Source organism: Pygoscelis adeliae, unplaced genomic scaffold (assembly GCF_000699105.1).
Source record: "Pygoscelis adeliae isolate BGI_AS28 unplaced genomic scaffold, ASM69910v1 Scaffold202, whole genome shotgun sequence".
Classification (NCBI taxonomy): Eukaryota; Metazoa; Chordata; class Aves; order Sphenisciformes; family Spheniscidae; genus Pygoscelis; species Pygoscelis adeliae.
The window spans coordinates 1,803,689-1,817,624 of record NW_008824544.1 but is presented as its reverse complement, the minus strand read 5'-3'; the positions used below and the strand labels follow the sequence as shown (position 1 = coordinate 1,817,624).

General features: G+C 40.7%; 1 protein-coding gene across 1 annotated transcript in view; it reads right to left on the bottom strand.

Annotated features, from left to right (window-relative positions):
- Positions 1-13,936, bottom strand: part of CELF2 (CUGBP, Elav-like family member 2) — a 379,525-nt gene that overhangs the window by 15,005 nt on the left and 350,584 nt on the right. Inside the window, exon 11 of the mRNA XM_009321743.1 lies at positions 4,533-4,652. Coding sequence (XP_009320018.1) covers positions 4,533-4,652 — 120 coding nt within the window. The remainder of the gene's footprint in view (positions 1-4,532; positions 4,653-13,936) is intronic.

The window sequence follows — 13,936 nt, the reverse complement described above, 5'->3', positions numbered from 1 at the left end:
TGTGCTCCCCAGTTTTTAGGTAAACAGCTCACAAGCAACTTAAAAGGGCTTAATCGGGCCCCTCAAGGTACGGTAGATCAGTCACTGGAAAAATGGGGCATCCGGAACCACCAGCAACCATTTCTTAGACATTGACTGTGTAGTGTTTCGGTTGGCAAAATGATGGGTGAAGAGGTGACTGGTGGAGCCATATTAAGATCCAAAAGCTAGGAACACTGAAGAGAAGGAGAGGGCTTAATTTCAGAGCAATAATAAGGGATTATATGTAAATTGGAGAAATGTGAGGAAATAAAGCAGAGGACACTTTATAGTGAATTAAGAATGAAATCTATTAGACTGGGAAACAATCTTCAAGGAAGTGGCATAAACCTTATCACATGAGTAATTTAGAGATAGAATGAATACTGCAGGGAATTATCCTGCATTGACAGAGGAGGATAAAGATGCTGACCTACTAGTTTTCTTCAATCTCTTCTGTAGATTCGAAAAGTGTATTCCTATGAGTCTCTGATAATCAGGACAATTGCTCAAGTGGCACCTTTCTGGCTCCACCAGAGTCTGTGCCAATTAAGAGAATTGTACTGCATAAATTATACCTTTTGATATTACTATAATTTGTGTGACTAAACACTTGACAGAGATGTGATATTCTTAGCCTTTCCTTAATAAAATGTCTCGCACTTTGAAGATTTCTCTTTCCCCTCCACCTCACTTCAGAGCACCGTTGCATCCTGATAGGAGGTACTGGCTGCCACTACTTTGAACAAAAACCTCTGTCAGAGCACAAGAGTGCCAGATATTTGTTGTATAATGGTTCCAGTTATAAAACAAAAACTTGCAAACCAAGATAGCTTGTGAAGCATCTTATATCTAAAAGACAGGACATTTGGAAAATGAAGATTCAAAATAATAATAACAATAATAACAATAACAACAACAACAACAACAATAATATCCTGAGCCTGACCTTAACCTGCTCTGATGTTTTCGTACTTAGGTTTGTGTCATTGCTTGCATGGGTGTACACACAGCACTGGTTAAAGTAAAGGCTCCTGACAAAGCAGCTTATATCTCTCCTTTTATTATAGTGTTGAAATAGCTTGATAATAGAGGAAGCATTAGGATAACATGTTATCTTTTGTGACTCATCAGCCTATTAGATAAACATTCTTTGTGTCGCAGTGGGCAGCATCCTCCCCCTTCTTTCACCTAGAATCAATAGCCCCTTCCCACCAAATGATTTCAGATTAGCAAACAGCCAGACAGCCCCAGCTCACGGCACTGTTTCTGGGAAGGGCACTGCTACCGCTACCGCAGCGCACGTGTCTAAATACACCTCCCTCCTGAGCAAAACAGATCTGCAGAAAGCTCTTGACATTTTTTCTATTCTCCGTTTTTACATTTTTATGAAATCTACAAGGTCCAGCTGCAGTTACACATCTCTGCCATCTCTTTATTATCTCTACCAATGCACCTCAGTCTGATATTGAACTCTGGTTCCTTCCTCACTTCTGTGAAATAACCTTTTGGAGTCTCTCATCTACGGCCTTCTACTTTTTTGGGTTACTCTACATAATACAGAAGTGACGATGCTTGGCAAGTCCAAAGGTCTCTTAAAGTGCTTTCCAAGCACCTTCAAATCTGTCATGAATAGTTTTATCTCTATTTTACAGATGTAAATATGGGGGCAGAAAGGCTAAGTGACTGCCCTGGGTTCACACACAAATATTGTGTCATAACTGTCCAGTATCCTGAACCCAGTTCTTTCTTAATTGCAAAGAATCTCTTCCTCTCTCTTTATTAATTTTTCCTCATTATTCATAATTCTTTTTGTTAGTTACATTATTTAAATTTACATGCCCAAAGGAGACAGTTTAATGTTTTGTCATTTAAGGTTTTAGATGCTTCAAGCACAACTGAGGGAAGACTGGGTGAATCCCCAAATGTACGTACAACTGTTGCCAAACCCTTGGAGACAGTTAAACTTACCATACTCCACTTTCTTTAATTTTTAAAGCCTCCAGACAACTTTCTACAATGCTTCTCTCTACAATGACAGCACTATCGGTCTCCACAGCCCAGCTGCTTTTTCATGGACCCAGACAGGATCCAGAAAACCGATAAAAGTCTCCTAGTGAGCTCAGCCTGGAAGATATTCTCCTTGTGATTCTCACATACAGAGCAGGACATGGCTTCAACAGAAGAGTACCTCTTCTCGAACACCTCTGTGTAAATCAACGCCCAAGCCCAGTGCCACCTTCTGATTCATTTTTGGGTTAAGCTCTGCTTGACTTGTGCTTTGGAGCGCTCTTGTTAATTCCCCAATTAGAAGCATGTCACTCAATTCCAACTTCTCTGCATAATTACTTCAGGAACCTCCACGACCAAATGATGTTTGAATGTTTTTACTGGAGTGCTTATGACCATGGCATAGTGTGAAACATCAGACTCATTGACCGTGAGGTTTCCCGAAGGCAAACTCCTAGGCAGGTTTGAGTGTGAACGACTGGATCAGACACGGTCACTAGGAAAAGCACTGTCTCATCATTAAAATAGACAAGGGAGGTTGCTGCAATTTGAACAATGCTTTGCTATCATTGCATCACAAGTACCTGAAATTGATAATCAGTGTCACCCTTTTGAGAGAAACAGTTCCACAACAGTGTGTTGTGTTGTGGGGAAGCAGTTTCCCCTCTTTAGATCTCCCTCTCTTATATGTATATACATAGACAGACATAGCCACATATATTTTGTAAGTAAGTGCTATACACATAGAGATATTCTAGGCACGTACACTCTCTGTGTCCATAAAAACATCCATGAAGAAGACTTGGGACTGAAGCCACTGTTGGTACAAGTCCATGGAAGTAACAGTGGCTTAAAACAAGCTGAAATTTGGTACTAGGTTGTGAACACGTTATTAACACTTCAAATGACACATACAGATAAGTTTGCACACACATCACCTCAAAATACTTGCTGAGAAAACATAAGCTCTTTGCTTGTAGCCTAGCAAGAAGACTTAAAAGGAGTGCAACAGAAGGGTTCCCATGCACAGTCAAGAGCTCATAGGTGATTCATTCTTGCTCGGCCTTGATGAAGGGGACATTATCTTGGAGTGCTCCAGCGTGTCTGGGTTCTTAGTACTTGTGGGAGGGAAGGAGTGGGAAGCCATACTCTGCTCTTGATATTGTGACTCTTATAAACCAAGTAAAGCACAATGACTGTTTATCAGGAAAGCACATTTAATGATTTCTTACTTATGACAGGGTAGGTCTCTTACTAAGAGAGCTCACAAGAGGAGATTGTTAGCTTTTCATGCATGCCATTTTTAGTGGCTTGCTTTAATACTAATGTAATAATAAGAAATGAAACTAACTTCTGCCATTTTGGGACCTAATACTTACTTTTCTTAAGTTGTTCTTGAGTCATATTTACTATGAGGTTGTTTGTGTGAAATACGCATGTCCTTGCCAGAAGCAAGACCTGTTTTATACAAGACCCCATGCAACCACTCAACATTGCTACATGGACATCCATTAGCCCCCTTCCTTCCCAACTCCCAACAATGACAACCAGAGATCACAGAACAAAAAGATTGGGTGAGCAGCCAAGTAACAGTGACAAAAAGGACATCATGCAGAGCATCAGAGTGAGCAAGAGATACTGAGGAGGACATCCATTCCTGGGGGTACATTATGATGGGTCACGGACTGGCAATGACCGAATAGATTCCTTGCATTGCAAAAGGAAATGCAAGGAGTAACAGCAGCTAAAAAAAAGAGGAAGGGGGGAAAATGCAGCTGGACAAATCTCTTCCATTGCAGGCAAAGGTGAAGTCGTCATAGCAGAAACAAATAAAAAAAAAAATCCTTCTTCTTCAGGAAAATCTCAACCAAGACTAGGAACAAGGAAGAATGTTCTAACAACTACCGGCATCTACTTAGCTGGAGATGCCAGGGTTTGTTTAAGATGTCATAGGATAGATGTGCATGCTCTGGTATTACAGGTAACTGACTGCATCATTCTCTTATACTTGCCAATTAAAAGCCAAAGACTTGCCTTCATTTTTCAAGTATGTTGCTCTCAAGTCAATTTGATAATTCCTACAGACATTTTAAAAGGACTGCCTCTGTGGCAAACATCTTTCTTATCACTACATTTCTGAGTGATGTTTTGTACATTGGGGTGATATACCTGTTGTCAGACTCCCTAAATGAAAAAGGAGCCTCTCGTATAACCTAGATAACCCAAATCCCTGGTGACATTTCTTTTACCTCCCATACGCCCTGCAAGAAAAGGAGTCTTTGTGCAGGGACCCAAGGGACTTCACTTTGCAGAGCAAACTACGTGAAACTAAAAGACTCCAGAACTGCATATGTACCATGAATGGAACTAGATGAACTTGACCCCCTTGTTTTGTATATAGATTAAAAATAATCATATCATCGCTTTACAATTGATAGTTTTTGTGGCATGATTACTGGGGAAGGCTGTCCACCACAGCAATAAATACTCACTGTTTACGGTACCTGCTAGTGCATTAATATTATTCAGTCCAACAGTGGCTCCAGCCAATCCTTGGAGAGTACCCAGAGAAGTCAAAGAATTCATGGCCGCACCAGCTGTGGAATTAGCAGTTGATGCAGCCACTGAAAGGAAAAAAAAGCAAGGCAAAATTAAGGACATATTTTGCTTATTTTAGTTGATCACAAAACAGCTTACAATAATGCCGATCTCCACAACAGGGCTACTTGCAAGAAAAAGAAAAAAGAAAATGAGACTAATAGACCAACCTTGTTCAAGATATTACTAGTATGTTTGTTCATAGAAAGTGTTGATAAGCCTTGAACTGCAAAGACTGGATCACAAAATTTAGCATTGTGCTATTACTTGCAAACACAATACAGAAACAGTAAATATGAGATCTATCACTTTCTCAAAAGTTTGTCAATCAATCTAGCATCCCAGGCTGATCAGCTAACCAGGCTATTGAGATTTTCCCACATTTTAAACTTTATAATTGAAAAAAAATAGGATTACTCATTGTAATTTTGTCATACAACAGCTTTCTGCTCTGGGCCCCAAGTGTTCTAAGAGAAATTTTAATTATTCTAAGTGGGAGACTATGCCATTATGGCTCTGCCCTAGGACACTGTATGAACATCATTTAAAGCCTTGAAGTTTACCAAAAGAAGAATGACCAGCCAAATACAAAATGTAACTACTATCCATTTTATTGCAGGCTTTTAGCCTGGCCTTTTTACATAACTTGTCATGTATATGCACCCCATAAATGATACTATATGCATCCCCAAAAGCTCTGCCAGAGGGGAAGCTGAGGCTCAGGTGGAGAAAAGGTCCTTGCTGCTACAGTGCCAAGGGAATGATGAAGGTGGATGAGATGGATCCATCTAAACTACATGCTTAGGAAGAGAAAGAGACTCACTTCTCTTGCCATAGGAAAGTAATAAAGCACCTTAGAAAGAGCTATCATTTAGGATAGGTTAGACAAATTAGAAATACGTGTCTCTCTCATAGAAGGGCCTTGAATAACCAGTGTAGATTAAACACTTAACTTACAGGTAGGTAAAGTTATACCAGATGAATCACACTCATAAAAGCTGCAGAAGCAATTAGGTTTTTAGCTTGTCTCCTGAGCCCTATTTTAGTGCATCAATCATAAAGACTTTCTTTTCCTTTAAAAAGTTGTATTATCTTCTGAAAAGTGAAAATTTAAAGTCAGAGTTTTGTTGATGATTTACCAGAGGCACATCATGTCTACACCATGCTTTTTTGCTCCTATTCATTACCTAGCTGTGAAATGGTTAAGATCACTTTTATCTTGATGCTCTTTTGAGATTACTAAGTGAACCCTCAAGAAAGTGAAGTCTCTACAGTTGGCTGGATCCAGTAAGGCAAGTAGGAGGCAACTTTTTCACTCTGTGGGTAAACTTCAAAGCTCTAACCTACAAATAACCCATCTTTACAACCTTAAGACTCACCAAAAACAAGCCTTCACACTCATGGTGCCTCAAAATACAAAAGACTCTCCTGGTGTGGGTGAGGAGAGATTTCCAGACTCCATGAGACATTCCTTGTCCCCACTTCCCTAGCATCTGCAATGTTAACTTGAATAATTTTATATGCTGCAGATAGAAGCAGCTTTGATTATTCATTCAATCTCTCTCCAGAAAGCAATAAGAAGCCAATAATGTCTTTGATTAAAAAAAAAAGGAATTTAAAAAAATAGGTAAAAAACCACTTTTGTCAGATAATGTGGGCACCAACAGAGAAGAGAGAAAAAAAATCAAAGTGAATGAATGTCAGTGAATTCCCTGTGACCAACACTGCTCTGTGTTTCTGCTCATGTTCATTAGCAGATCATTTAAATGAAGTATATAAACCTCAAATCTGAAGGATCTGATTGGTTTTGACTCGGCTGAATTCCATCCATTTCTGTTTCAGAGGATTATTATCCTTTTCTCTTGAGGAAACACATATATTTAAGAAATGAGAGAAATAGGGGCTAGGAAACTGCCTGAAAATTACATTAAAGCTCTTGGGGGCAAATAACTCCTGCAAACGAGAGCCATATGCTTATGGATTGTCAACACATCTGTTGGAGAAGGCAGAAAAACCTGACTAAATCCTTCCCTCTTGCACAGCCCACAGAGTGTGTTGTGGTGGCTCTTATCACAGTCTCACTGCTCAAACATGTGCTTCAGGGATGGCCAGAATCTGGGGCCAACGTCTCTTTTCTTCTTTTATTTGTGTCAAGTTTCTCTATTCCATCAGACAAACACAGAGCAGGTGCCTCAGTGATTCTTCCATTTGAAGTTGCAATGCAGATAATCTAGTTTGCCTAAATAATGACTTGGCATATAATCAATGTAAAATACTAGTTGGAGCACTGAAGCACCTCAGAAATCAGCGTTTTGTTGTTGCAGCTATTTCTTCTGCTTAGCAGTGATCTGTCTCATAGATCCACTGGGACAATGCTTTTTCCTCTTTGGCTTATTATTTCTCTGAGGAGAAAGAAACTGAACAAATTGTGTGGTTGCCATTATCTTATTGAACATGGGGTGAACAGGACAAAGGGAGCTCCTTTTGTTAGGGCACTTGTAAAGGACAGATCCAGCACCTTGCTGGGTGAAGTTTCCTGACAGATTCCATACTAGTCATCTCATTCTCTTTGACTGAGACCTGCATGTATGAAATGAAGATGAAGACAGTGATGAGCTAAAAACTATCATAAAGGGACCATAAAAGGTCCAAGATATTGAGAGGTGAAAATTTCTCACAAAATGCTGGATAAAACCAACAGATGAAGCAATGGTATTCCTTGTCCCCAAAAAACTTAAAGGGAGATGAAACAAAAGTTAAAAGGTCCTACAAGACAAGTGTGGAGGCTTAGGCCAGCTGAAAGTTTTTACCTCATGTGCTCCCAGAATACGTTGAAATCCATCTAAAGATAAGGACTATGCTTCTCCTGTCCTTTGCCCTTTTCTAGTTTCTTTCAACTAAAAAATTGTAAGATATATTGAACCAAAGGGAAAAAAGAAAAATCACATGCCTTGTGGTAACAGTAGATGACTGTACTACTTTGGGCGAACCTGTATAACTCTCCTGTGTCAGCAAAGCTCTTGGGTTCCACAACTGCTCAGAATAATGACAAAGGAAGTATAATTCACTGTCGGAATAGCGTTATTCTATATTTATGGCTTTTAGTTGTCCAGATGACAAAAATAGACTGGATGCCTACCAAATTTATAAATTGGTTTTTACCAGGTTCCCCTGCCACCAAATAAATTAAAAGAAAACATTTCACAACTCCCTCCATCCTCCACACCAGAACATTGCTTCTCTGAACTGAATCACTTCATCGTGCTGCTTAATAAACAGCAGGCATCTGTCTCCAGGTACTTAGACAGCTTGATGTACGGAGCTGTAGTGCCACTAGGAATTGCCCTCTTTGTACTACTGGTGCACCAGCATTTGGGTGCAACAGTCAGGAAAATCAAAACGCACCAAAAAATGTGCAAACAACTTAGTCTTCTGGTGTCACTCTTTATGACACACCCTCTATCAACAACATTTGGTGTATTATTTTTCTCTTTTGAGCTGGTTTTGGCTGGGATAGAGTTAATTTTCTTCATAGTAGCTAGTTATGGGGCTACCGGCTGGGGTTAAACCACAACACCTTTATACTGGGAATTTTATCCTTGCCTCCTTAAAATCCATATATGTCAGGGACTCAATATGTTTCTGGGGTAGCATTAAGTGAGTTAGCTAATACTGAAGCTAGGGGGAGAGATTCAGCAGACTGGAGCTCCAGCCTGATGAATGCTGGCTGAACAACAGTTGATAAAGAACAGAGCTGCTATTTACCAGCTGCACTGATCATTCCCTTACAATGTTAAGCCCTGGATAAACATCAGAACATGATAGATAAGATTTTGTCTACTCAGAGAAACTTTTTCCTCTCTAACATTAGTCACGGGAATAAGCTGACAACTTTCTCAAAGAGGCTGTTGCTCAATCAGAGACTATTGGCAGGAGTTACAGGGTTGAATCCTTCAGCTGTTGTTGCAAGAGTTCAGTCAAGATGTTCATCATATTCCCACTGACCTTAAAAATCTATTAATACGTGAAAATAATATCACAGCATTGGATAAAGAGGTCAGTTTAGACTTGTAAGAGTAAAGAGTTGTCCTGTAACCTGTAGAAAAATCTGCCCTGTTTCCTGCAGATATGTTGCATGCTGGTCACCTGTTGCTTTCTCCATCCAGGCCACATACAGGGACTTTACAGAACACTTTAGCATCTTCAACTATAAAAGGTGAGAAGGTTAAAAATGTTTATTTTACTATTAGAGACCTTACTGTTTCTTCTTCATTGATCCCTCTATTCCTACATTTCTGTGTCAGTCTCACAGACTTCCTCTTTTCTTCCAAACTCAACTCCGCTTTAATAAACATCCAGAAATCTTCAAATAATACAAATAATATTATCAAGAAGCTGTGAACTGGAGAAGGGCATGGCTGCAACCTTCCCTCAACACACCCCCAAATCACTCCCAACCCCAGCCATTTGATCTTACTGTGCTTCCTCCATTTAATTGATGAAAATTTTGCTGTCAATCAGCTTCATTATGAATAAAGAGACTTGGCCTTTGGTTAATATCTTCTTTAACAGAGCTCTCTCTGATACAGAAAACACATTTTCATTTGGAGTGGATGCTCTACACAGCATAGATATTTGTGTTTAACTAGCAATGTTGCATTCATAGAGATTTTTAAGGCTGGAAGGAGCTGGCATTTTCAACTATTCTCCTCAACACATTTATTTCTGCCTGTAAAAGGTTATAGCACCTTTTAAGTCAGAGATTTTTTAATAGAAATCTAAACTAGCAATGAGCCATTTCCCTCTTAATTTAAATAATGTTTCAACACAATTCCCAAAAACTATGCCAGCCTAGAAAAACAACAGGTATTAGCATAGAAACTTTTGGCCATCCGTTTGGCTAGATTATGTCCATAGAGTCATGGTGATTTACATCATCTGGATTTACATCATCTGGAAATGTAGATTCAGGATAATAGCATCTAGGAAAGGCAATGGTGTGTAAATATTTCTTTGGCTTTGCTGTGCACACCGTGGATGGGATTAATTTCCCCACCTTTGGCAGCCTCATTGTTAGTTTAAGCTAGTCTAGTCAAAACTATTCTTTTGGAGTGTCTCTGAAGTTAAGAGTTAAGAGACCTCCAACTCAAACACCCTGTCTTTAGATTTCTATCTCAGGATGGGCTGAATTGCCCTCTGGAAGTGCCCCTGTTTCCACTGATTGAGATGGTGAACTCACAGTAGATATAGACCATTCAGAGAGGAAATGTGTTGTGGGATGGATCCTGCCCTTCCTGTCGGCCACATGTTGTGTTACAAGCAGGTGATCTGAAAGCAAGGGATCTGCTTTCATCCTGCACGCAGAACCAATGCCAAACCAGCAAACTCAGGAGTTTGAACGTAATCACCTCAATCAAATCTTGGGCTCAGAGAATTGCCTGATGCTGGGCAATTCTGAGCTAATCTGCAGAGGATGTGCATTTTTCTGCAAAGCACACCCTGTCAGAGAAAGGAGCTAGGCAGCATGGACTTATACAGTGTTACAGCATAGGTCATACAAAGTAGGGTGGCCTTGCACAAAAGCACGCAGGATGAGCTAATCTACTAGATGCTATTGATGCCTCTCCCACTTCTGCCTCAAACTTCTTGTGCTGCCCTGGATAAAGCACTCGCTATGTTTTTTGCTGCAAGACAGGGCTAATTCTTCTTCTTCCCAGTTGCTGGCTTGTCTCTTAGAAAGCCATATCTTGGAGGCCCAGGCATATTCTTGTCATCCCCATTTACTTCCTACACCTAAGACCAAGGAGTGCCCTTGAGAGGGCTTCTAGGTATACTGAAGAAAGAAAACCACAGACCTGTGTTTATCTGTAGTACAGCCTTGGGCAAATCCCACCCCCCTCATGTCTCAGGGCCAATTTATAAAATGAATCCTCTTCCCCAACAGAGGAGGTCAACTGGAGGGTCCAGGGAGGCTGCCTGTGCACTTGGTGATGAAACAGAGTACTAGATAAACACTCCCTCTCATCATTGCTCTGAAGAAAAGGACCTATTCAAATCACACAGGTACCACTATGATTTAGCAGACTGTTTGCAGTGTGTAGTTGACCCCATTCTTTCCTTAATTTTTTTGGTAAATGTCTAAGTAATAAAGAACTCCAATGACTTCTCAGCAAAGTTATATACCACAGAAAAAAGGGGTCTCTTGGAAACTCCATACTCTACACGCTAACTTGGCACTATTTTATGGCTGGTGATATGAAGGCTGTGCACTCTCTCCATTCGTCTTCACCTTGTCTTGTTCCCTTCCTCCTCTTCCAACACTGGCATGCTGTCCGGAAATGGTACACAGTCACACTGCAGGCCTGGGACTAAGGTATTAAGAATATCAAAGAGGCATTTTGAAGATTTTAAGTTAAGTTTCTTTTTGGAAATATCACTTTGGTTTTAGGGCAGGACTAAAGGAGAGAACGGGCAAAGAAAAGCAAGGGCAGCTTTAGCTCTTTGCCTGCACGGAGGTTTGCTGTAGACCTTCACCCACCCATCCGTGTGAAGAGAGCAGCTAATGTTTCTGGAGCAGAACCAGCTTCCTGGTGCTGCAGGACTTCAGGGCAGGTCCAAGACTGGCTTAACTACGTTGCGGCTTTCCACGTAGAGATTCAGAATGGTAACTGCGTCAGCCCTGCTGACAGCTTTGCTTTTAGGCAGCTCTTGGTTACACTCCACAATTGCCTGTCACTACCTAAGCACAACAGGAAGCTCAACGTTTACTTTGATATCAGCTACCTGCTTATCTGTGTTCTGGTCACACCCTGCTTAGTCAATTGTAGAGGATGTGCATATGTTTAAAAGCAAATGACACTGCTCGGCTGTGAACCACAACTTTGTTCTTCTTGTTTTACTTAACGGAGAGTTTAAATAACTCAGTGTTCAAAGCACTTATTTTGCTCCGGTTAAGACGATACAGTAGTGCACCAGGGATCAATATTACCCACAGATTTAAGGTTCAGCATCTCTATGACTTTAAGCATGAGAAGTTGCAGAGAAAACATGTTCTCTTTTGGGAGATGCTCCTGTCAAATCTGTATTGGCGATTGTCTGAGTCCAGAATCCTCTTTCTTGTACTGAATTTGGGTGTATTTCTCATTTTCTGCTGCCTTCCTGAGCTCACTGACTCCAAGGACTAGATAAAATAGATCTGACTTAATCTGCTCCTGACTAAATGGCTGCCACTCAGAGGGACGCAGATGGGCAGAGTTGGCCAACAAGAACCCTATGAAATTTAACAAGGACAGATGCAAAGTCCTGCACCTGGGAAGGAATAAACACTTTCAGTAACACAGGCTGGGGATGGATGGGCTGGGGAGCACCTCTGTGGAAAAGGACCTGGGGGCGTCCTGGTGGGAGGTGTCCATAAGCCAGCAGCATGCCCTGGCAGCAAAGCAAGCCAACAAAATCCTGGGCTGTTGGAACAGGATAAGAGCCAGGAGACCCAAGTGATTTTTCCTCTTTACTCGTTAGATCACATCTAAATACTACATACAGATTTGGGCTCCTCATTGCAAGAAAAACATTGATCAGCTGGAGGGAGTTCAGTGGAAGGCCAGCAAGATGGTCAGGGGCTGGAGCACTCATCCTGTAACAAGCTGGGCTTGTTCAGGCTGGAGAAGATATGGCTTCAGGTGGACATAAAGCAGGCTCCCAGTACTTATGAGGAGGTCATCAGCTACATAGAGCAGTATTGCGTGGTGGGAGGATGAGAGGTAAATTGAAACAAGGAGGTTCAGTCCAGATATAAGTAAAAACATTTGTACCGTGAGGATTGTCAAGCACTGGAACAGATTACCCAGATTGCCCAGTCCATGTCCTTGGAGGTTTTCAAGACTTGACTGGATCAAGCCCTAAGCAACCTGATCTCACCTCACACCTGACCCTGCTTTGAGCAGGGGGTTGGACTATAGACCTCCTGAGGGACCTTCCAACCTCGATTATTCTATGAACATATGAAAAGTAGAACAGTGCAGCAGAAAAGTAGAAAAAGTCAGGTAACACTGAGGCAGAATAAAAGAAAGCTGAAGAACGACAATGTGTTGACAGAAAACTGAACAGGAGATCTGGCTTCTGTTATTGGGTCTGTTTACAGGAATAGAGGTTGACACCGAATATGCCACTGAACTCTTGGCTGTGCTTCTGATTCTAGTCTGCCACAACTACTTTGTGTGTAAAATTTCCAGGGCTAGATCTACATCTAACAAAAGGAGGTCCTGACCTTGGATGATTCCTTGAGATTTTAGATTCCTTTTAGCTTCCTTTAGATTTAGCGATGTGCAACAGAAAATAAAATCACAGCAGAATGGAAAGAAAGGATATAAAGAAATTATGCAAAGAGAGTAAATGCAGTAAGAAAAGAAAATCAAAATTATTTTAATACTTCTAACATCTCCCCAGTCAGTGACATAGAAAAAAAATTATGAGTTGAGAACAAAAGGAAAAGAAATATTAAACCCAAAGTAGAAATCTCTAGTTTTAGCAAGCTGAATTTAAAATCTTTGTCTACTACCCAAAATCCCTTGGGTACACAGAATATTCCATTGTCCCTTTGTTAGTACAAGGCGGATAATAAAGCTAAGAGACAACACTGGATTTAAGGATAATCAGATTAAGGCTGCATTCTCTGCTTTCTTTCTAATCTTTCGTTGCAAAAACCAACGATGTTTGGAACAATGTCTTGCAAACTGTATCTAAGCAAGATGAACACCTGCTGGCCTGAGTGAAAGACTAAAGATACTGGACAAAGTTTAATTGTGTTGGACAAAGTCTATGCAAAGCTTCCAACTTCGGTCTGATTTACAACACCTTATTTGGTTGTGGTACTCTCTTAAACAGAGAAGAAAGGCACCCAACTGCCGGAGGTTCTTATGTAGCGGGGAATGTGGACCACTGATCTGGTGTTATGCAGGATTCTGGCCAGATCTGATCTTACACGTTTAAGATCAATTGATTAAGATGTGTTTTCTTTGTGTAGCACTAACAACTGGTTGTTTTAAAGAGATGGATGCCAAAACACTTCTCCTAAACTTGCGAATTAAATGTCTCCTATGGAAAAGAGGAGTGATTCAAGTATAGTAATGATGTAGCTTATGAAATGAGGATTATAAACATGGGCGTGGGGAGAAGTGGGTAAATCAATCACACCACCCATGTGACATTGCTCTCAGGAATTTGCAGTTGTGTTTCTGTCTGAAATGAGCACACTCCGTGGGCTCTGACTGCATAAGGAACATTTTAAAGGGGAAGAATAATTAAACGATGA